The 23,118-nt window shown below is 42.6% G+C and overlaps 1 protein-coding gene across 2 annotated transcripts in view; it reads right to left on the bottom strand.

The window, feature by feature from the left end:
* Positions 1-3,854: 3,854 nt before the first annotated feature.
* Positions 3,855-23,118, bottom strand: part of LOC310865323 (growth factor receptor-bound protein 10-like) — a 92,264-nt gene continuing 73,000 nt past the window's right edge. Inside the window, exons 9-17 of one of the 2 annotated variants that reach the window (XM_083774361.1) lie at positions 22,973-23,110; positions 20,725-20,835; positions 15,672-15,770; positions 14,967-15,044; positions 13,248-13,364; positions 10,096-10,162; positions 9,795-9,882; positions 9,170-9,263; positions 3,855-8,435 (exon numbers count right to left, since the gene is read on the bottom strand). In XM_083774361.1, coding sequence (XP_083630487.1) covers positions 8,289-8,435; positions 9,170-9,263; positions 9,795-9,882; positions 10,096-10,162; positions 13,248-13,364; positions 14,967-15,044; positions 15,672-15,770; positions 20,725-20,835; positions 22,973-23,110 — 939 coding nt within the window. In that variant the 3' untranslated portion in view covers positions 3,855-8,288. The remainder of the gene's footprint in view (positions 8,436-9,169; positions 9,264-9,794; positions 9,883-10,095; positions 10,163-13,247; positions 13,365-14,966; positions 15,045-15,671; positions 15,771-20,724; positions 20,836-22,972; positions 23,111-23,118) is intronic. The other variant, XM_083774360.1, reaches the window with a different exon arrangement.

Here is a 23,118-nt window from a genome sequence, read left to right as displayed (position 1 = left end):
TAGTGCGGTCGTTGGCTTAAACTCAACTGCCACCGAAGTCGTGTTTGCTTGCGAATATAGTTTGTGTTCATTGCTGTCATTATATAGTGCCTTAGGTATGACGTAATAGAGATGTACACTAGTACAAACGGTTGTCCAAATTTGGACTTCTGGGCACTGTGGGCAGCCTATGATGTTTGTTAGATACTGCACAGACATCAAAACTAAGAGCCTTGCGATTGTGATGTACCTGAGCCCTTTTCAACACCATTTGAGGTCCTTGGAGATGTGTGTAACAAGGAACTTTGCAGTCACTGATATGACCCTCACCATTGCGACACCCTTGATGGAAATGGGGGCATGCCGTGCTCTCTTCTCTGCTTCCTGTAGTCGACAGTCAGTTCCTTGGTCTTCTTAACATAGAGGGCAAGGTTGTTCTCATGACACCACTGTGGTCAGAACTGACCTCATCCCTGTAGTGGAGACCGTCTGTTCGTTGACAATCAGGCCCATCGACGGCATAGCCACAGAGTTGTGAGTGTAGAAAACAATTATGGGAGAGGGAGAGGCTATAAATACCAGCAAACACTCCCACCAGCTGGTCCATCCATGCACATCCTTATTGAACAGATCATGAATGGTTTCAACTAGCACGGTGCTGCCTCTCCCCTGGTCCCCACTCCCACCTTTCTGTCTCCCTCCCTCTCTCTCTCCCCCTCTCTCTCTCTCTCGATCCCAATCTCCTGCCTTTAAGTCAATAAGCACATGAAGAGGAGCCACAACAACCTCTACTGCCAAATGCTGACAGATCCCTTGTACCTGAGCAACCTGTCAGCAAATAACCATCTCTGTAACCAGCCAGTTTCAACTAGCACCGGTGCTGCCTCTCCCCTGGTCCCCACTCCCACCTTTCTGTCTACCTCCCTCTCTCTCTCTCTCTCTCTCTCTCTCTCTCTCTCTCTCTCTCTCTCCCCCCTCCTCTCTCTCTCTCTCTCTCTCTAGATCCCAATCTCCTGCCTTTAAGTCAATAAGCACATGAAGAGGAGCCACAACAACCTCTACTGCCAAATGCTGACAGATCCCTTGTACCTGAGCAACCTGTCAGCAAATAACCATCTCTGTAACCAGCCAGAAAAATAATTTAGATGAACCAAACTCGGCCAGGAGAAGTAAAGACAGCCGACTTACACAGGAAAGAGAACTATAAACAATACAATTACAAAACAAAAACAAAACACTCAGACATTGTACATCTTTCATCTTATACACTTCATGTCCATATTCCTGCCTGCGTAGTGCATAGTATTAACTATCTGACTAACTATAAAAAATAGGAATTAAAAAAAATCCAAAATTCCTTCATCAGAGCCTTCATGCTCTGCTGCATAGCCGAAACGCGTAAGCATTCCTTTTTGGTGTGTGCCAATAAATGGAAATGTGAGTACTTTGTCCACCGCTTGTTTAATTTTTGGATACTGTGCTACCTTTTTGGAAATATTTAAATTATTATTTTTTTGTATATATATACAGTATATATATATATATATATATATATATATATATTTCTATCCCATGATTTTGTAACCCCTGTGTCAATCATCTAATGTGATCCTGGGCTCTACACACCCTCCACCAACCTAGTCCCCATATATGGGGGACAAGGGGAGAGCAACGGACTTGAACTCATGCTTCCTTCATGCCTGAGTGTCCAAGTTGCTCCTTTACACCTGACAGGGGGGGGAGTTTCCCTGGTACACGTTATTCCAACCAGTTCCTTTCCCCTCCATCAGGCGCCCCGGCTGGCCAGGGGGAGGCAGTTTAGTGACCAGGATTACTGCATGTTTTTTGTGAGGGTACCTACCCTAGGGGACACGGGGAGAACATGCAAACTCAGAAAGGCCCTTTCGCCAACCCCGAACAAAGGAAATAGAGCATGCACCTCCACTCTAGCCCAGGTGCTAGACAAAAGGCAGTACAATAGAAAAAATTGAGTCTGCAACACTGGTATGAAAAACTCAGCTCCACTGGTTTATTTGATTCAACGTTTCGATCCTGTAGGATCTTCTTCAGGAATAGTGTGACAGGGAATGGGTGTGTACCTATATCCTTTCGCCAACCCCGCCTTTGGGTATGGGCACTGATGACGCGGAGGAGGAAACACGCCGCCAGCACCCACAGCAAAATTCCTATTTTTTTAAACTATTAACTATCTATTCACATCACAGATCAGAATGCATTTAATTCTACATGTTCAGCTTGAGTTACTACTCGTGTTGCAATTAATTATGGGTCAGAGGAGAAACCAAATAAAATGTATGAATTTGATGTAAAATGTAAGTAGTGGTAGCCATCTATATACCCAACAGCAGGTTTACACATGAGTCGACACAGTATGACCACCATGCTAGTGCAGCTGTATTATATTAACACAACTACTACTGTGCATTATTATAAAAGTCAAGGTGGCATCTTTTTTTTTTTTTTTTTTAATATGTATGCATGTATTTTTGTGTATATGTGTATATATATATATATATAATTTCCTCCAGACTGTTTTTCCGACTATCCTTGGGATTGTGGGTGGGGGGAGGGTGGGATAGGGGATTGAGTTTTATTTTTATATTTTATATGTCTGTTTAATACTTGCCCCATGGCTTCTGTTACAAAAAACCTGAATAAAAAGATTTTGAAAAGAAAAAAAATCCAAGGTGTCAGTTAAAGTATCTACATGGTTTTACTGTACATTTAAGTTCAGTAACCGGGTTTACCTCACGGCTCACGCCACCATCACCGTGAGGTACCACCTTTCTTCATGAAGTTCTAAAGATCACCACTAGGTGGTGGGAAATCCCATCTATAAAAATGAATGTCCTCTACACAGCAGTTGTGTACAAGGGGAGATCACTAGATCAGAATCTTAAAAGGTTTCATGACATTCATTTTCATTTATTTTTAGGTTTTATGTCCTCAATTACACAAAAAAACCCTGAACTTTGAACATTTAGTGGATTTTCTGTGGTTTGGAGTTTTCTCTGGGGCTTGGAAGCCTTTTGAGCTGCAATGAAAACAGGCAAAAGAGTTAAAACAGTGACATCTGCTGGCACATCCCATTGACATAGGATTTGCAGGCTGTGATATCACAAACGGCAGGAAAATCAGAGCACTTGTTTGAGCCAGAAAATCCCAGACCACAGGAAAATCTACTGAATGTTAAAAGTTCAGGTTTTTTAGATGCAATTGAGCTCAGAAAACCAAAAACAAATTAAGAAAAATTACAATTTATTTTTATTTTTATGTCACAATCCCTTTAAGGCTCACCTATATTAATATCAGGAACTTGTGTTTAACAATTAGGGTCAACAGTTGAGAAGTTCAGAAGTTGAATGGGCTTATATAGGAGCGTTGTGTCTGATCAAATTTATATCAAATACTGAATCAAGCCATTTACACGCACACAAGAGCCAGAGTAAACATAATAACCCTGTTAGTGTTTTAAACCCTGTTAAAGCACTATTTCATACCGTCACACATTTTCAAAGATAGGGAAAATACTCAAATCTTGCTCACAGGATAGTATATTTTCACTAGTTTGGGTCGCCGGGAGACATCAGATGTCCCTTTTAGATCATGAGCTAAAACGTGTGGGAACCACTGCTCTACAGCACTTCTAGAAACCTTAGAAACTATCAATTCTGAGGAACAGGGAGCCAATTGGCAATGAGCAGATTACATTTACAGTAGGAGAGGTTGGTGAGTGTGAGTCATTCCAACCTGACCCAACCTAATCCTCACGTGCTGATTGAGTAGACCGCACCACACCACAAAGAGCTCTGGAGCAACAGCACGATTCCAAAACACACTGTGAGAACAATGAGAGTGGAGAGAAGTGCTGCAATTTCAGCGACTCGTGTCATGTGGCCTGCGTTCACAGATGAAGTCATGTGGACTGGAGAACAATTCAGGTGACAGGCAACAGGACAACTGAAGACCAGCCAATTGGTTTATAGCAATGTATTTTATTCTAATTTCCAATAAACAGAGAATATATCAGTCCCTTATTTGTACAAAAATACCTGAACTGGATACAACATAGATCCGGGAGCCATTCAGACATTTACAGAATGAAGCAAAGCACACTGGGGATGTTTATGCACTGCACTGTTAACTAGATATGGATCGTTTACTTTCCCTGAAATGTTTATATTTACGTTTCATTTGACTTTAAAAACAGCTTATGAAGACTTAAAATCCATAAAAAGATAAGGAGTTGACAAGTCAGACTGCCTGACTTGCCTCTACAATGTGAAATCTCCAATGTGAATGAGAAATAATTCAATTTAAAAGCATTGATCTGAAATCTGCATTAATTCCAGTTAGGTGGTGGTTCAAAGGCATAGCTACCTGTATATTACTCTGGACGGAAGGTGTCGAAGAGCTCCATACTCTATTGCCTATTATGTAGCGTAGTTCAGAAAAGAGAGGCACCTGCTGCAAGAGGCTTGCTTAAGAAATTAATTCAAACACGCTTTGTTACGCACCTTGAAATCAGAATAACCGTAAAATGAAAATAAAAAAATGCACAAACCTCTCTAGCCACGGCATACAAATTGCCCTGCTTGTGATGAAAGAAAGGTGTACAAGAATATCCCCACATTCTCCGTTTGTGTGTGTGTGTGTGTGTGTGTGTGTGTGTTGACTTTACAGCACTAACATATTCCACTCTGCTGACTGTTGTTCTGAAGACTGAGTCGGTTATGTAGAATGGTTAGAAACGCACAGGAAGAGAAGGGGGATATGCTATATAGATCCAAACTTAATGGCATCATTGTAAAATAGATGCTGACAGAATTGACAGCCGTGAATGTAACCTGTAAATTCCGAAAAGGCCGTCAACTTATATACAGAACTGATCAGTTGTTTCTTTTACACATGCCAAAAGTCCAGTTTGATTGTGAAAAAAAAAATCTGCTTAATTTAATACTGTATATATTCTGGTATATTCTTTTTTCTTTATATAAAAAGGTCATTTTTGTGGCAAACAAAAAGATATACAATAAAGTCAATATACATACAATCAAATAATGGGAAAAAAGGACAAAATAAATCATTCTTCATTTTAAACGGAGTTATGATCAAAAAACATAACGCCCCTTACATAGTGATCTGTGACCTAGGTACAGTGTTAACATCTACATCCTCTCCATAGCTTCACATACTTAAAAATAGATACTGTATAGTCATATAGTTGGACTTGTGTATAAGGATTGCATTCATAACACAGTGATTAAGATGGAGGGAGGAGGAGAGAGATAAAAACGCTAGCTCTCTTCTACAGGACAGTGCTGTACTGTCCTAAGTGACCCATGCGGATGTGTTTTTTCTTTTCTTTGCACAGAACCTCTACTGTCTGTGAGTGGACTGGACATGCAGGTAATTAGCCTACTCCATAAAACAAGGTACCGAGCAACTCCAGTCCATCCCTCGCATCCTGAAGGGCTGACAAAATCCTGATCACGATGGCACAGCTGACCAGAAATAGCGACATATTAAGCTTACTATGCATTGCCGCTGTGAGCTTATAGACCTGCTATTTTTGGTTTGTGACACTGTCGAACGACGGAGCATAAATTAGGCATGTTTCCATATCATTTCTGGAGGGTGAACCCAAAGGCAAGCAACCTCTTGCATCCAAAAAGGTCTGATAACAACCCAACATAAGCCTTATTTATACTTCAACGCACAACCACGTCGATTGCGGAAAACAGCCGACATTCCACTACAAAATAAATTAAGAATAAAACTGACGCATTGAAGAAGTATGAATAATTGGGCTTTACTTTCCCTGCCCTTTTAGTGATCTTGAATACAACAGTCTGGCAATCCACACACACATTCACCACAGGGTCATAGCTTACAGGCTGGACATAGGGGGCTTCAAGCATTATCCAATCCCTGGAGAGTCTGCCCTGGCTGACTAAGGCCTGATTGGTGGAGCACAGAGCTGGTGAGTCAGTGAAATAAGTGATTGGTTAATTGGTGGTGGCAGTGGCATGAGTGACAATGACGTTACAGAGAGAGAGAAAGACAGAGAGAGAGCTGGCCTGGCAGGGAGTCCAGCAGCCTAGCACTAACCCTAATTACTGTAAATCTGGCACGGGACGAATGGGGCAGACAGGAGTTGAGGGTGGGGGCTAAATCTATTGCAAGCCTTGTGAGCAGGTATTATGTCACATGCTTGCATGGCCCACAGGTCTCAATTTGCTTGTCCCGTGACAATAGTTCAGAACATGACAAGACAGGAAGAGAAAAAAGGACCAGCTGGTTCTTACAACTACCATACCTTGCCTACTGCCCTCTTACTGCCATTCATGTACGATCATCACGTTTGTTTTGGATAAAGACAGGACAATGTGAAATGAAGCTATGGCTGCTGAAGTTGAAATACCAGAATACCAGAAAAGCTGAGGAGGCCACTGTTAAATTAACAGTATAAAACCACACGTGGATGGCTAAATACAAATGCTTGATATTCAGTCCATTTTCTTAAAATCTTGGGTGTTGAGTTATTGTATGTGCATTACAATACAGCATTAATTTCATACACAAGGCTCACTCTTTTCACTTAAGGCAAGTGGGACTCATTTGACCGGGTATTGCTGCTCCGCCAGTTGAGTCCGTGTTTCAAGTCATTTGTTTGATTCAACATAAATACAATAACAGTTCTGGGAGTGCTTTCGTTGATTTGTCTTTAACTGGAGTGGAGGGAACAGTGGTCAAGATTGTTCACTCAGGGCTGAATCCTTAAACGAGAATTGCACGAGCATCTCCAAGCTGCTGGAGAGACCGTCATTCAGACCAATTACAATGTGCAAGCAGTGAGCTTAGAACAGACTTTAGGAATAAAAAAATGACATTCATACACAACCTCACTGACCGTAAATCCAATATTTAGCCTTTTAGATTCAACATTCCAAAATTGGTGGAAGAAGCAGGGGGTAGAGTGATGGGGCAAAAACACATTTTGTTTTTAGAAATCTGTACAAGAGTCTTCTTCGATCTCCTTCCTCTTACCCCTCTAATACTGTGGCCCGCCTTGTGAAGCGCCTTCATAATTACAGAAGTGATTGGATGGTGTTAAGTACAGGCCACAGGCCTGGGCTGGGCAGTCAAGGCGACGCTCCCAAAACTCTCTGAAGGGGCCGCACGATCAGGCCAAGACTCGCTCACTCCCATGCTACTGTAATCCGATCAGAGCTGGAAGAATTCTTATGCAGGCTTTCCAAAAAGCTGTAGAAGGAAAAGAGATGGGAGGAGGTGAAAGGACGGTGGGCGGGCAGCTTCATTCAGCCAGTCGACTGTCGACCGTCCGCCCTGGGAGTGCAAAACTAGTTCTGCATTGAATCAACAGTAAAAAAAAAAGCATTAAAAATGACATCAAGTAATCAACTCTACAAGAGGCCCGTTAAAGCGCTCCTGACTAAACATTCCACTGCCCTTTCAACAAACCCTAGTGTTTGTTCTGTTCCGTTTGCCTTTATCTTTTCTCTTCCCATTGGCCTTGTATAAAACGCATCCGAGTTTGTGTTGGGGTGGAGGGGGTGGCTTGCGCTGATAAAGTGTGTGGAACAGGAACACCGCAGAGATCATTGAGGCCACATCAAAAAGGTTCACAAGGGGAGAACGGGGTTTGTCAGCTTATCCAGACTGGACTGCACAGGTTGAGAGGCCTCCGAGGATCGATTTGAACCAATCACACCCGGAAGGTCCTCTGTCCATCCCTGATGATTGCTGAGGTGGTGCACCCTGCCTCTGTCAAACCAGGAGGGGGCACCACAGCTTATCAGACCATGGGTGGTGGGGGAAGGGACTGTGGGGGGAGGAGAAAGCACTCCAGTTGACCAGATGTTTTCTAACTTGTCCATGTGTAGTTCCTTTTCATGGAGCTGTACACTGAACAGTAAAAAACGATGACGATTTAACAATCAGGGGTCGCTTGACGACTGTGTGGAGGTTGGGATCAGCGCCAGGGCCAGAGCTTCTTTATGCTGGGAACCAACAGAAGGTCCCGAGCGGTGGAAAAAAACCAAAGGAAAACAAAACTCTGGGCTTGTGAAATCAGGTTACCGCTCTACAGCACTGGGCCCGTGCTGGTTCGCTGCATCTTTTTCACATCCACAAAACTCGGTATAACCTCGTGTCGCCAGCCAGCCATGTCATGTCGTGGTGGAGAGGCCAGGAGGGGTTGGGAGGGGGGGGGGGTGGTGACGGGGTGAGGGGCGATAGGTTGGGATCCTGGGGAATAAACGGGGTCACAAGGCCACTGCGGTGCAGGGATGTTTCAGCTTGCAGGGCAGCACTCCTCTGTTGAGCTGGTAGAACTCCACCAGGTGGATCAGGTCGGTGAACTTGGTAGCACCGTCATCCAGGCTGAAAAACATCTGGCCATCCTCCTCACACTAAAACACAAAGAGAACATGTCTGAAGGTCAGATTATGGCTGCAATTAATTATTTTCTCCCAATTACTGTGTTTTTTTAATACCGTACATACATACTATACCAAAAAGATCGAAGTGAAGAAAAAAAGATTCTAGCAGATTAACTAAAACAATTGGCCTCATTAAACCGTAGGCCCTGTTCTATACTTTGGCCATACAACCAATGGTGTCAGCTATTTTGGTCTTTTTTGTCGACAAGAAGAATAAAAAAAAGAGCACAATAGATAGTCATAGCATCACTGAGGATAAAAACACAATAACGCCAGAAGTCTTAGTTCCATTGTGGTCCTCTTCACAAAAAAAACTACATCAGACAGATATATACATAAAAACTAGAATCTAAGAAATGTGCAGTCAATGCACTTAACCTATTAAATAAAGTGCTATACCTAGACAATATAGTACATAATAAAGTTCACAGTGCATGGACAAAACAGTCTTTTAAAGTACATATTTAGTAAACATTCAGGGAAATAGTGTGATCGATGGATAGGGTTAGCTAGCTAGATAGATAAGAGGTGTGTGTGTGTGTGTGTGTGTGTGTGTGTGTGTGTGTGTGTGTGTGTGTGTGTGTGTGTGTGTGTGTGTGTGTGTGTGTGTGTGTGCAGTTTAAACTGTTGAACATTAGATGATATAACATCTACCCCTCTTCCTTGTGCTCCTGCTGAACGAGTCAAATGTGTGACTGACTAACCGGTAGGATCTGGAAGTGCTTGATCTTCTGGTGGTGGCACATGGTGAGGACAAATGCCTTGGGGTTGCTCTGGCTGTCTCGCAACAGAAACAACCTGACATGGAGGAGATGACACAGCAATCCATGTCATAGAACTCATGGATTGAAGCAAAATAAAATCTCACAACTGAAACTTTGTGCGCCCACACTACTAGTGCCGTTTCCTAAACAATTAACACAATATGTAAATGATATCGTACTTCCTGCCGTTACATACTTTCTGCCAATCAGGTGAAGAAATGAGGCTTTAAAGTTTGTTTTATATGAAATATCCGAGACGATTAGGGTATTATGGAAGATGTTTCTGCAAATAATGCTAGTTCGACCACTTGAAATGCTCTGAAATTCTACAAGCTCTCCATGAGTCTGCGACGCATTGAGAGCTTGTAGAATAGGCTACTTTGGCTAATTTGCTTATGCTTGAATAGAAGAAATGCTGGCATCTCCAGAATCCAAATGACTGAAATCAGTCATGGTGACTGAGAACTTTATCCATGAGAACAAAACTATAAAGAATAGAAATACAATACTTTATAGTTTATAATAAGGGCAAAAGTAGAATTTGTTCCAAGACCTGAGCTCTTACCCATCTACTTGGCCTTGCTGTATGAGCATTTTGTGAGCTTCCTCTCTCATGATGCGTCCATGGAACCATAGTTGTGTTCTGTGGATCACTGAAAAATGAACAACTATGAGACTTTGGACAATGTTGACCATAGCGTTAAAGTCAGTTTTAGACCAATCACAATATTTCATTGCTCTAATTTACAGTAGCACTTACAATTGGAGAGTACGTACACCCTGTTCACACAACCTCTGTGATATTGCTTTGCCAATATTAAAAGACTGCTTAGTGCAGTACAGTGTTCTGGTCTGCATATGCGTACCTGTGCTAAGAGAAGGTGGGTGGAGGGGGCTGGGACTACCCAGGACATTCATACGCTGGCTGCGTTTCTGAAGGGAGAAATAAATATGACACATGAGCAAGCAACTTAATAACACCAATAATAATCAACATTATTTAATCACACATACGGCCTCTATTTGCCCTGGGTCAGGGTGAGATAAAAGGACCAAAATAGGACCACGATGGAAACAAACCCTTAGGAACTTTTGTGTTGTCCTTGAATGATATGGCAGCCGATCAATCAGCACAATCTAAAGTGCCACTGCGTGATTAACGGTCACTGCAACTGCCCTTTGCTGCTTTAAGGAGCCTACCATGTCAAACATGGATTAAACTCAGCTGCCAAACATGGCTGTTGCCATGACAGTTTGGTAAGATGTACAGCTACGCTACAGTAAAAAGCCATTGGACTTTATTCAGGTCCAAAGGAAGCAAAACAGAGCGGCAATCTGTAACTTTGGGCAGATGGCATGGCCATGGTTTTCAGTCAGCTCCCTCCCCACACTGTCAGCGGTAAGGTTAATCTATTCATTCAATTAAAGTGTAAAACAAATGACAATGTTCTTATTGCCACTGTGAATAAATGTGATAAAGTAATTATTGCCTGGCATTTGGCATTGGATGCCCAAGTGATAATCTATATTTATACAGTACATTTAGTTACAGAGTGCTTAACAGTTATGCAGAACAAATATAATACAATAGTATGACACAAAGAATAACAGACATAAGGCACACTAAAAAAGAAAGACAGTCACACGCGTCACTTAATTACATGCTAAGTCTGTGAAAATGGGTTTTTAGAAGTGATTTAAAACTATGAAACTGATTTTGCTGCCCTTATATCCTCGGTCATGATTCAAGTATAATAGAACACATGTGTCTCTGCCAAACCACAGTCGCCGACTCGACTTCACAGCCTCAAGCCTTCCCTTCAACTAAACCCTTCCATGTTATGATCTTAACCCCTCCTACCCCCCACATCCTGAAACTATGCATGCTCTTCTTCTTTCTCCTACTCTCCCATCTACTGTTTCAACCAATGCCCCCCACCCCCCTTCAGACCCACTTCTTTATTGAACATGAAATAAAATCATATTTCACATATACATCTGTAACAAACATCTGACCTGCCATAATCAAAGTTTATATTAGAGTATAATGACGTATAAATATTGAACTTCAATATTAAAAGAACAATTTAAGCAAACATGTAAATATAAAACACAAACTGAACGTATTTTATTGTATTTATATATACTTTCGCATTCAAACATTTTTAAAAGGATAAAAATTGGGACACATCGGCTGCATAATTGCCGATACCGGTGTCATCAATAAAAAGCAACTTATGGCCAACAATATATATCTCCCAGACCTGGCTCTATCTGGCCATATTCCTTACCCTTAGTGGTGGGATGTAACTACTTCCAATACTTTTCTACTCTTACTCCTACACTACATCTCAGAGGTAAATATTGTACTTTTAATTTCACTACAATTATTTAAAACCTTAGTTACTAGTTACTTTGTAGATCTTCATTATTATTACAAAAAAACATACATTGACCACTTCAGCCCAATAAACATTTCAGCTATTTGAAACCACTGTATATAGACAAATCCAGAGAGCTGTGCCCAGCGATATATACTGTATATATATAAACACAGAGAAATTTTACAGACGGACCGGATTTTGTTCCGGATGTGGCTATAGCAGCTAAGTGTAGCCAAACCACTCTAGAGGCGATCGACAACAATGGGAGATAAGATTAAATCTAACACGACTAGCGACTGGACAGCGGGGGGCCGTCTAACACATATAGATCGCGAGTTATTAACGTTTTAAGATTTTCGTTGTCGTCGGCTAAACAGGGGGGGAACATTTTCGATGACGTCTCACTGTTGCGCAACAAGCGCTCCTAGGCTGTGGAGCGATGCGACCGGTTTTCATATCATCAATCTCTGTCGTTTTTTATCAATCTCCTTCTCGGGCACCAGACCGTACGACATCTCCGTCCTGGGCCCTCAACCTGTTAAGGTTGTCCCGATCCGATCACGTGATCATTTCATTCTCAAATGAACGGAATCGGACCGGGAGCAAAGAAACCCTGATCGGGACACACTAGTATCAATATTATATCCATATCATGATGTTAGACTGGATACTGTCTGTGATTTTGGATATTGTACTATTGTGATATGGCATAAGTGTTCTGTAAAAATATAAAATTCGGATCGGTAAAAATCGGTATCGGCAGATGCTCAAAATCAAATGATCAGAATCGGATCGGGAGCAAAAGAAAGTGATCGGGGCCCGGGTCGGCCTAGTGGTCCAGGCACCTAGGCGGCTAATCCACCTGACAGCGTGTCGGGGTTCGACCCCCGATCCCGACGAACTTTGCTGCGTGTCACTCCCCATCTCTCTCCTCCCAATTCTTGTCAGCTAACTTTGTCACTATCAAATAAAAGCATAAAAGCCTATCAAATAAAAGCATCAAAGCGCAATCATAGCTGCGGTGTCACATTGAGCGCATATTGACACTGCAGCATTGATTGCTTAAAGCTGGTATATAGGTCATCACTCCGTGGATTTGTCTATAGACCGGCAGACATGGCTCCAGTGTTGATTTCGTCGACTAAACCTATGATGAAAGAATTTCGCAGACTACCTTTTTTCACTGACGAAAACGAAATAAAAATGAAGCTACGGTGACTAAAACTAAGACTAAATATAATGACAATTCAGTCAACAAATAAAAACTAGACTAAAATGGGACTAAGGGACTAGTGGAGAAAATAACTAATTAAGAGGTTTTGGTTGCGCACTGAAAATAGATCTACAAGCTTGTAGATCTGCTATATTCAGAATGCAACAACGTGTAAAATCAGGCATTACTATGCCATCAAGGCCTGCCAAAACACATTTTAGTCGACAAAATCAACGGTTTTAGTCGACTACATATAGTCGACTAAAACCTTATATTTAATAGACTAAAACTAGACTAACCCAAAAACATTTCAGACAACTAAAACTAAATGGGATTTCATTAAAAAAAACTGACTAAAACTAAACCAAAATGATGCTGTCAAAATCAACAGTGCCTGGCTCTATGTGGCCATGTTCCTTACCCTCCAGGATTGGCCCTCCTCCAGAGCCGCGCTCTGGGCCTCTTCTGGGTTGTCGATGACGCGGCCAGTCCTTCCAGAGAAGTCCATGGCCACTAGGGAGTTCTCAGACACACTCCGCTACAGTGACATGGGGCGGGGGTGGGGAGGTGGTGGGTGAGGTGAGGGGGGGGGGGGGGGGGGGGCAAAGAGGGCAGAGGTCAAACAAGCCAGACACACTCACTGGGGCATGACAAATCCTGTCTACCGGCGAGGGTCCCACTTCAGCCAATCCACAAATGCCCCTTCCGAAGAGAAACAGAAGCCTCCTCTTGGGATTTCTTGCCATATCTCCCGCTCATTTCAGCCAATTTGTTATGCTTTTTTGGTTGAATTCTGATTACTTCAAAGGTGTGCATGTGATTTGTTTACTGTGATTATTTAACACATTAAGACCTGATTGGGGCCTTCTAAATCAGTATTTCTCACACCTTTTTGTAAATTATGCAACACATTCAACATTTTCTTTTTCTTTCTTTCTTTTTTTAAGCTGCATATCTACAAGCACAATGTGAAGTTGCATATCTGCTGCATATCTGCTATTTTGGAATAGCCAACGCTAAAATCTAAAATGACAGATGCTTTCCCCGTTTAACGGATTCATAGAAAGAGTGCTTTTTACATGACTCTGCGAGTAACAGACAGAACTGCTATAAGAAAACCTTTGCTTGTGTATACTGTACACAACAATGCCTTTAGGGGAGTTGTTTATGGATAAATATAAAAACAGCCACCATTGATTTATATCAGTGGTTTTCAACGAGTGGTCTGGGGACCACCAGTGGTCCTTTAGGCGGATCCAGTGGGTCCCCATGCAGCTAAATGATGGAGAGTTGGTAACCAAATGGACCCTTCTAGATCTTTAACTCTTGAGAGCGCAAAATTAAACCAAATGAACCTGCATTACTTAATTTACTACATATACAATTAGAAAATGTAGAATAATTGTTAATTTGATCAACGTTTGCCTGTTATCTCTCCTAATGGTACCAACATCAATACAGCATGGAACTGTGGACAAAATCCTATTCAACGACAACACATTCTAAGTTTTGCGTCTGAGCGGCTAAGTGTCATCAAATGGTGGTCCGTGCCTGTGGCTCAAATGCCGATTAAATAATGGGCATGTGTGTGTGTGTGTGTGTGTGTGTGTGTGTACAAGACGTTATGTGTGAGTCGTACATTATGCTATAGAGCGCTGATTGATTTATTGATAGTTTTACTGTGCACCCTGACCCAAATCTGAGAACTATGCCAATCAACAAACAACAGATCTGGAATATTATTTTAACCCCATTGCCACAGATCAAACCCAAGAGCAACAATATTGACCATGTTCACACAGCGGACATCTGGACATTACATCATACGCGCATTACGCGGGCGGGGTGAATTATGGTCAATGGTCATTTGGTGAGAAACTTCAGCTCAGCAAGTGTTTAACAAAATCCCTTAAGGAAAATGCAGACAATCCAACCCACACAGACGCCATACAATGGTGTCGCGCGGTGAAAGCAGCCCATCTGCAAGCACACAACACGATTTTCTACATGTTTTGATTATAATGACATGCCCAAGACAGGGACGCAGGCTCGAAAGTGATCAATAGATCAGCTGGGCCATGCCTGAATGGAGGACATCTAGCTGGGCTTCTAGAAGGTGATTCATGGCAGAGATCCTTACCACAGGCGTGGAGAAATGTGAGAGAGGAGACTTCCTCTGCTGGGGAACCTTGTAGTTCTGATAAAGTAATATTCCATACTATAAAGACAAAGAGAAAGAAAGAGAGATATTGACATTAATGTATTCTTCATTGGCAACTAGGCGGCTGACTGTTAGATCTAACTCACATATACTGACCATGGCAGCCATGATACACCATTAACTTAACTGACAACTATAAAGCTGTGCAAACGGCCATAACTAGGACACATTGGAACAGTAACCATGGTTACACCATAACTATGTCAGCGTAACATGTGTTGTGTAACCATGGTTACACCATAACGATGACAGCGCAACATGTGTAACCATGGTTACACCATAACTATGGCAGCATAACACGTGTATGAGGACATGTATAACCATGACAACTATGATTAATGCTATACTGTATGTATGCCCCCTATAATAACACCACAGTATGGTGAAGTACGCTACAGAATATTTGAGTGTCAATTCAACTCAGGAGTGTACAAAAGGATGGGTCAATTTTTTAATCTTCCATTATATCGCCGCACAATCCTTGTATATCTTCACAGCACGATCCTTGTATATGTTAATATTTCATCTTTTTACGCTTTTAATAGATTTGTGCTACTGGCAATGCAAAGCATTTTGAGCTGTCCTAAAGAGTGTTATTAGAGTGGTTCTTGCAGTGTCTTGTACCTTGAGCAGTCTGAAGGCCGTCATCCAACAGGTCCGGCTCTGTTCGTCTTCGGCACACATCATCTTCAACTCCTTACAGTCGCTCCTCACCTTACTGGGCTGGACGACACATAACACAACCCTTAGTTTGGACACAAGCGGTGGTTCCCAAATGGTGCGCATTTTCTAACAACCACACATTATTGAAAAATGTTCACACTCATTTCCCAATACAGAGGTACATTTTAATTGTTTTATGATCATTATTTGGCGTTAGTAAATTAAAAGAAAATGTTCACAATCACAGATACACAAAAGAGTGATAACGCAGACAGGAGGGGGTCTGAGGGACGACAAGACAAGGGTTTTCTGTACACAGGAAGACGACTTTGAAGTATGGCCGACGCTCACAGTGATGTGATGGATCCTCGTTGCACTTGGCATTTCAAAATGTCAAGTGTATGTACAGTACGGTGTCAAGAAAGCAGATAGGAATAGAGCACCGTTTCTCAATGTCAGGTCTGGGGACCGCTAGGGGTCCAAAAGGACCCCAACGTGTCTGTAACACCGAGAGCAAACATTTGTACACTCTCAGTGTTGCATTAAGGATGTTTGAGGATTTGACAGTGTAGATTGGGGTCCTATAGAGACAGGGTATCGATGGGAGAGAGGTTTTAAATGGGGTCTGTATCCTAATGTGCATGAAAAACTGGGGGTTCTTGAAATTAGAATCACTGGAATAGAGGGCCTTTACGTCCGACCGCAAGTAGGCCTGTCACAATTACTACGCAGTAACCTAATTGCAATTATTTGACATAATCACATTCATTTTGTATAATCACCATCATTGTTTCCACATTCAATTTTCTTTTTTTAAATGATTCTTCTTTTATTTACGAAGCCTAAAAGGCAAACATAAATGTATTTTGTATCTTTCAATGTTCAATGACAAAAACAAAATGTCATTGTTAATTACTAGTATGACAATTAATCATTTAGTTTAGTTTATTCGCACAATAAAAACAGTACAAAAAAAGGTAAGAGAACTATGTGCAGCTGAGAAAAGAAACCCATGGAGGGCCTATATGTGGTTCTCACCAAAGATAATATACAAATAGTAAGTAGACAAAGTAATCAAACATAGGTATGGCAAATCATTAATGAATTCATCAATAAAAGTAATTTCATGGTGGTGCTGAGTGACAGCCCTAGCCATAAGAAGCATGTGAGGCTCGCCCTGTGACCTACAGAATCCTTGAATAACCCCGTCCCCATGAATACATTCATTCATATCTCCATGGTTACACAACAGAGCCCTCCATCAAAGCTTCTAACCCCATCCTGCACTGTCACGCCTGCTGAAATATTGTGTGTGTGTGTGTGTGTGTGTGTGTGTGCAAAAACACCACAATACATACATACTAAACAACGGTTCGCACCAGAGCTTTGGGGCAGCAGTCTAAGCTCTGGTTCACAAACACTGGGTTGGGACCCATTTGTGGGTCACGTCACGGACACATTTGAATGGTTCACGAGTAAATATTTAAAAAATATATATGTGACAGCCTGTGGCTGTATGTATTATTATTATTATTATTGTGTCCGATTAGTACTATATCTCTATATGTCAGTAGGCTGTCTTATTATGAGTTTCCTTGGACATGTTATCGTTTGGCAATTGTCCTCCTGTCATGGGCCACCGTCCTGTGGGTGTGACATAGGCCTGATCACCTGATGTTCCCCACTGGCCAGGCGGTCACGTGACTCCGCTGTCTTCCTGGAGTGTGGGCTTTATAAACGCAGTCTGTGGCAACAGCTCTTGGAGTAGCAACGCTACGGTAGCTCTCCCTGCAGCCGATGCCATGTTTCGTTATGTTTAGCCACTTTTCAGTAGTTTGTGTTTCTGTTCAGTTCTGCTTTGTTTGTGCCTGTGAGAGAGGACGTCCGTGTGGTAGGTTTAAGTTGTAGTTATGCCAGGGTTTTGAGTTAGGATTAGGTTTGTTATTATCTTTTCTTTTGTTAGTCCGTTGTCCTAACTCCTGTCATTGTAAGTAACTATTCACATTCTGCAGAGCCTTTGTAAATATTCTGATCAACATTATATATTCTGAGCCATATACCTATTTATTCTGTCATTCTGTCATGAGCAACGCTTGTACATAACTATTTAAGTGCTTATAGTATTAAATACACCATCATAATTTTTCCTCTTAAATGCCTTGCATGTATATATACCGTTAACTGCCTTGGGTATTCAATGTGCAATAGAAATAAAAACATCTCATATGGCTGTTGGTCTGGAGGTCTGAATAAATCATTAACATGGTGAAGTACATCTTGATGACATTCCCCTTTGTCATCCCCTTTAAATAAAATAATCAAAATTGGCATAAATGGCACATTACTGTACAAGCTCACAATGTATCGTATGGCGATGCATTGTGACCCTGAATTCTTTCAAGCTTCTTTTGTACGACAAAGTATAAATAATAATAAACAGGGCAAAAGTGCTAGACCAGACTAATCGATTTAGTTGATAACTTAAAAACTATTATTTGAATGTTTTTACATTGATTCTTTCATGTTATAAACATAACAAATTATCAAAGAACGACTGCCAATTTAATTAGATTATTTAACTAATAAAAATTAAAAAAGTTAACTGAATAAGAAAATAAGCCCTGGGGCAGTGTGACTACGTGCATGTGGCAGAAGGGTGTGTTAAGGGTGGGTTCGTTTTAGCAGGCCAGATTCTCTGTCCCCATCCCGGCTTATCCCACTGGGCTTATCCCAGATCTGCTGCTGACCCACCAGGGATAACCCCCGGGGTGGGACACACAGTGCTTAATGTCTATTCGGACCCCTGGCGAGTGGTGTTAACCCTTTGCCCTCTGACACACACACACACTAGAGACCACTTGATAATTTTCCTTGTATCTGATTATGACCGAAACGTGAGCCAATCTTGCGAGCAAAGCCGCCTTACCACCCCCCCCCCCCCCCCCCCCCACATGATGATGTAGCACAGTGATTCTCAACCTTTTTCCATTTGGAGCGTGCATTAGGTCAGTGGTGCTCAGCCTTTGACATGCATTAGGTCAGTGGTGCTCAGCCTTTGACATGCATTAGGTCAGTGGTGACATGCATTAGGACATGCATTAGGTCAGTGGTGCTCAGCCTTTGACATGCATTAGGTCAGTGGTGCTCAGCCTTTGATATGCATTAGGTCAGTGGTGATATGCATTAGGTCAGTGGTGCTCAGCCTTTGATATGCATTAGGTCAGTGGTGATATGCATTAGGTCAGTGGTGATATGCATTAGGTCAGTGGTGCTCAGCCTTTGACATGCATTAGGTCAGTGGTGCTCAGCCTTTTTTGACATGCATTAGGTCAGTGGTGTTCAAGCCTTTGACATGCATTAGGTCAGTGGTGATATGCATTAGGTCAGTGGTGTTCAAGCCTTTGACATGCATTAGGTCAGTGGTGATATGCATTAGGTCAGTGGTGTTCAAGCCTTTGACATGCATTAGGTCAGTGGTGATATGCATTAGGTCAGTGGTGATATGCATTAGGTCAGTGGTGTTCAAGCCTTTGACATGCATTAGGTCAGTGGTGATATGCATTAGGTCAGTGGTGTTCAAGCCTTTGACATGCATTAGGTCAGTGGTGATATGCATTAGGTCAGTGGTGATATGCATTAGGTCAGTGGTGCTCAGCCTTTGATATGCATTATGTCATTGGTGCTCAGCCTTTGACATGCATTAGGTCAGTGGTGACATGCATTAGGACATGCATTAGGACATGCATTAGGTCAGTGGTGACATGCATTAGGACATGCATTAGGTCAGTGGTGACATGCATTAGGACATGCATTAGGTCAGTGGTGCTCAGCCTTTGACATGCATTAGGTCAGTGGTGACATGCATTAGGACATGCATTAGGTCAGTGGTGACATGCATTAGGACATGCATTAGGTCAGTGGTGACATGCATTAGGACATGCATTAGGTCAGTGGTGCTCAGCCTTTGACATGCATTAGGTCAGTGGTGCTCAGCCTTTGACATGCATTAGGACATGCATTATGTCATTGGTGCTCAGCCTTTGACATGCATTAGGTCAGTGGTGACATGCATTAGGACATGCATTATGTCATTGGTGCTCAGCCTTTGACATGCATTAGGTCAGTGGTGCTCAGCCTTTGACATGCATTAGGTCAGTGGTGACATAAATTAGGACATGCATTAGGTCAGTGGTGCTCAGCCTTTGACATGCATTAGGTCAGTGGTGACATGCATTAGGACATGCATTAGGTCAGTGGTGCTCAGCCTTTGACATGCATTAGGTCAGTGGTGCTCAGCCTTTGACATGCATTAGGTCAGTGGTGCTCAGCCTTTGACATGCATTAGGTCAGTGGTGACATTTTTTAAAGTATGTGAACCTGTGGACTTAGCGCCCTCTACCAATATTGACGTCAGACGGTGCTCTATATCGCAATTTTTCGGACCAAATATCTTAATACCAAAATTGCGATGATATAAAATATAATACTGTGACGATAGTGTTGTTAACCACACACACACACACACACACACACACACACACACACACACACACACACACACACACACACACACACACACACACACACACACACACACACACACACACACACACACACACACACACACACACACACACACACACAGTAGATTCACATAGTATAGCACAAAAACACTACAATATGTAGTGTTTTACCGTTGAGGATTTCAGGATCAATCAGTTATTGATGAGGCAAATAGTCGAAAACGCTAATTTCAAGGTGGTGGTGGTTGTGCTTCAATACATGTCATGGGGAGAAGTAGTGTACATTATATCTGTTCTGATCGTCACATTCAGGGATCAGACCATAATTAAACTCAAGATAAGAGAGAAGCCGTTTGTGTCCAGGCTTTACCCAAAACCAGGTATAAGCCATTAAGCCTGACTCTTATAATTATGAAAATGTCATTGTCAATGGCAATGGTGAACACCATGAGAATACAAGATGCCATTCCACTACACTTCCTCATCATTACCTTGATGCAGAACTGGTAGTCAGTGGGGGCGTTGTGAAGTTTCTTCCCTGTGATAACTGTGAAGACGTTGCTGTCCTCCAGGTCTACCAGCAGCTGCAGATGCCTCGGTTCCTGAACCACGGTAAGGGAGAGAGAGTGGAGACGAGGATTTCATCAAATGAATAAGAAAAAGTGGTTGCGTGTCAACAATGGGTTTTCTCATTTCTGGAATTTGGTGCTAGACCCAAAATCCAGTACACCTATCAAAAATAGGATTTTTTAAAAAAGTCCCAAAAAGGTAGCACATGCAAAATGACAATGTACTCACATTTCCACGTATTTTTATTGGCACACACCAATAAACGCTTACGTGTTTCGACTATGAGCCTTCAGAGGTTTTAATCACTTATGTCTCCCGATCTTGGGATTGTCAGAGGCGAAATAAAATAAAAATAGACGAACCCAACCTACACGTGTTTCAATGAGCTTGTAGATTGACTATTTTCACAGTATGTAATGATAGAACATTTAACATATGACTAGAGCGGTGCCCGTTGGGCACTGGCCTACTTGGAACGATGCAAGTTAGAAATGAATGCCCCACCCAGTTATCATGTCTGTGTCCCTTTTATGGCCATATATGGAGTCATTTGTCAGGCATGCCCAAATATGGAGTTTCAGAACACGTTGTGATGTCAGAACAGGCCAGCTCTATATATGGAGATCTAGGGCCTCTGTCCAGAGTCTGGGGAGAGGCCTTTTGTGGAGGTTCTGGACAACCGTGGGTCCGACCGACTCAACGCCGGGCACAGCACTCCCTGTGGTGGTGCGGAACGTGTGTGGCAAATTTGAAGACGTTGGGGCGAACGGTTCTCGAGTTACATGGATTCGCACACGCGCACGATAATCTGATATTTGGCGACCCCCCCAAGGGGTCGCGACCCATGGGTTGAGAACCCCTGCTGTAATGGACTGGAAATGCCCAACATTGTTGCAAATTGCCATCGTTAGGCAGCGGTTTCTGTTTTGTGTGACGTCACACAAGAGCTCGATCAGCAACAGAGAGGAGAGTTAAGGCCTTTTCATAGTCTATTAGTAGACAGGTGATGAGGTGACCACCGCTATCACCTAAAAAAAAAATACCACAGAGCATAGCCGGGCAGCGCAACTCCTCAGGACACAGGATAGCACTGCCCGGATTTTATTTGCTCCGTGTTGATTTGTTCTGGTGAATTCACCGAAAACTCAACTATGAATAGGCCTTTAGGGGGAGGGAAAGGGACGTGGGAGGGAGGGAGCAGGTTGAATGAGATTGATGGGGGAGAGCTCGAACAGCGAGAGAGAGAAGAAGAATACGGAGGGAGAAAGGGTGTGTGTGTGTGTGTGTGTGTGTGTGCGCACACGCAGCAATGGCGGCACGGTGTAACGCCGGTGGACGCCAACTTTGCTTGTTCTTTAACATCTAACATCGTTAATGTAGTGGGTACAGCTTTTGGAACTTTTGCAACTCCTGTGGCGGTGGCTGTGTGTCAGGATATCACTTCAAGATGTACTCAGCGACGTAGTCTACTACCGGCGACCACGCTGCCTGTTTTGGTCCCTCCCGTGAACACTAACAGGTGCCGGGAGGAGAGGCAGTGGACCCGGTGACTTCCCTGCGGTGTGTCATGTCCACAGACAGTTGTGGGAGCGTTTCGAACTCTCGACAGCTTGGAGTGTCCAGAGGATGAGGCAGAAGGACTTGCGAGGTGTTGTACTGTCCCTGTTGTACTGTCTATGCCACCATATGAGACTATAGCCTAGTCCTGAGCACCGTCGTGTGAACGAATATGGCTATCAGAGACGCTGCTGACTGACATTCTTGCTGTATCATTCATGATTCCAAACATGTGTCATAGGCTTGTGATTGTAACATAACTGCACCCATAATGTTTGTGTCCTTGTGCATTTTCCTTTTGTGTGGACATAAATCAATTCTTAAAATGTGTGTGTGTGTGTGTGTGTGTGTGTGTGTGTGTGTGTGTGTGTGTGTGTGTGTGTGTGTGTGTGTGTGTGTGTGTGTGTGTGTGTGTGTGTGTGTGTGAGGGTGTGTGTGTGTGTGTGTGTGTGTGTGTGTGTGTGTGTGTGTGTGTGTGTGTGTGTGTGTGTTGCTTTGCGATGCATTGTCAGCGCAATAATCCGGCAACGCTGGGAAAAGCACATATAAAAAATATCATGTGAAATATTTTACGTAAGTAAGAGTCTATGTTAAGCTAAAATATCACAGTACCTTGGATGTTCCCTTGGTCGAGTAGTACAGTCCAGAACGTCGCAAGAACATGAAGAGCTTTTTCCAGGACTTGCGTCCTGGCTCCTTCATGTACAGATAGCCCTGGATCTCTGGACAGCTGCTGGAGTTCAGAAAGTTCTACAAAA

The sequence above is a fragment of the Protomyctophum parallelum genome (assembly GCF_964188405.1).
Source record: "Protomyctophum parallelum genome assembly, chromosome: 1".
Taxonomy (NCBI): domain Eukaryota; kingdom Metazoa; phylum Chordata; class Actinopteri; order Myctophiformes; family Myctophidae; genus Protomyctophum; species Protomyctophum parallelum.
The sequence above is the reverse complement of the archived record's forward strand: the minus strand, read 5'-3'. Positions and strand labels throughout refer to the sequence as shown.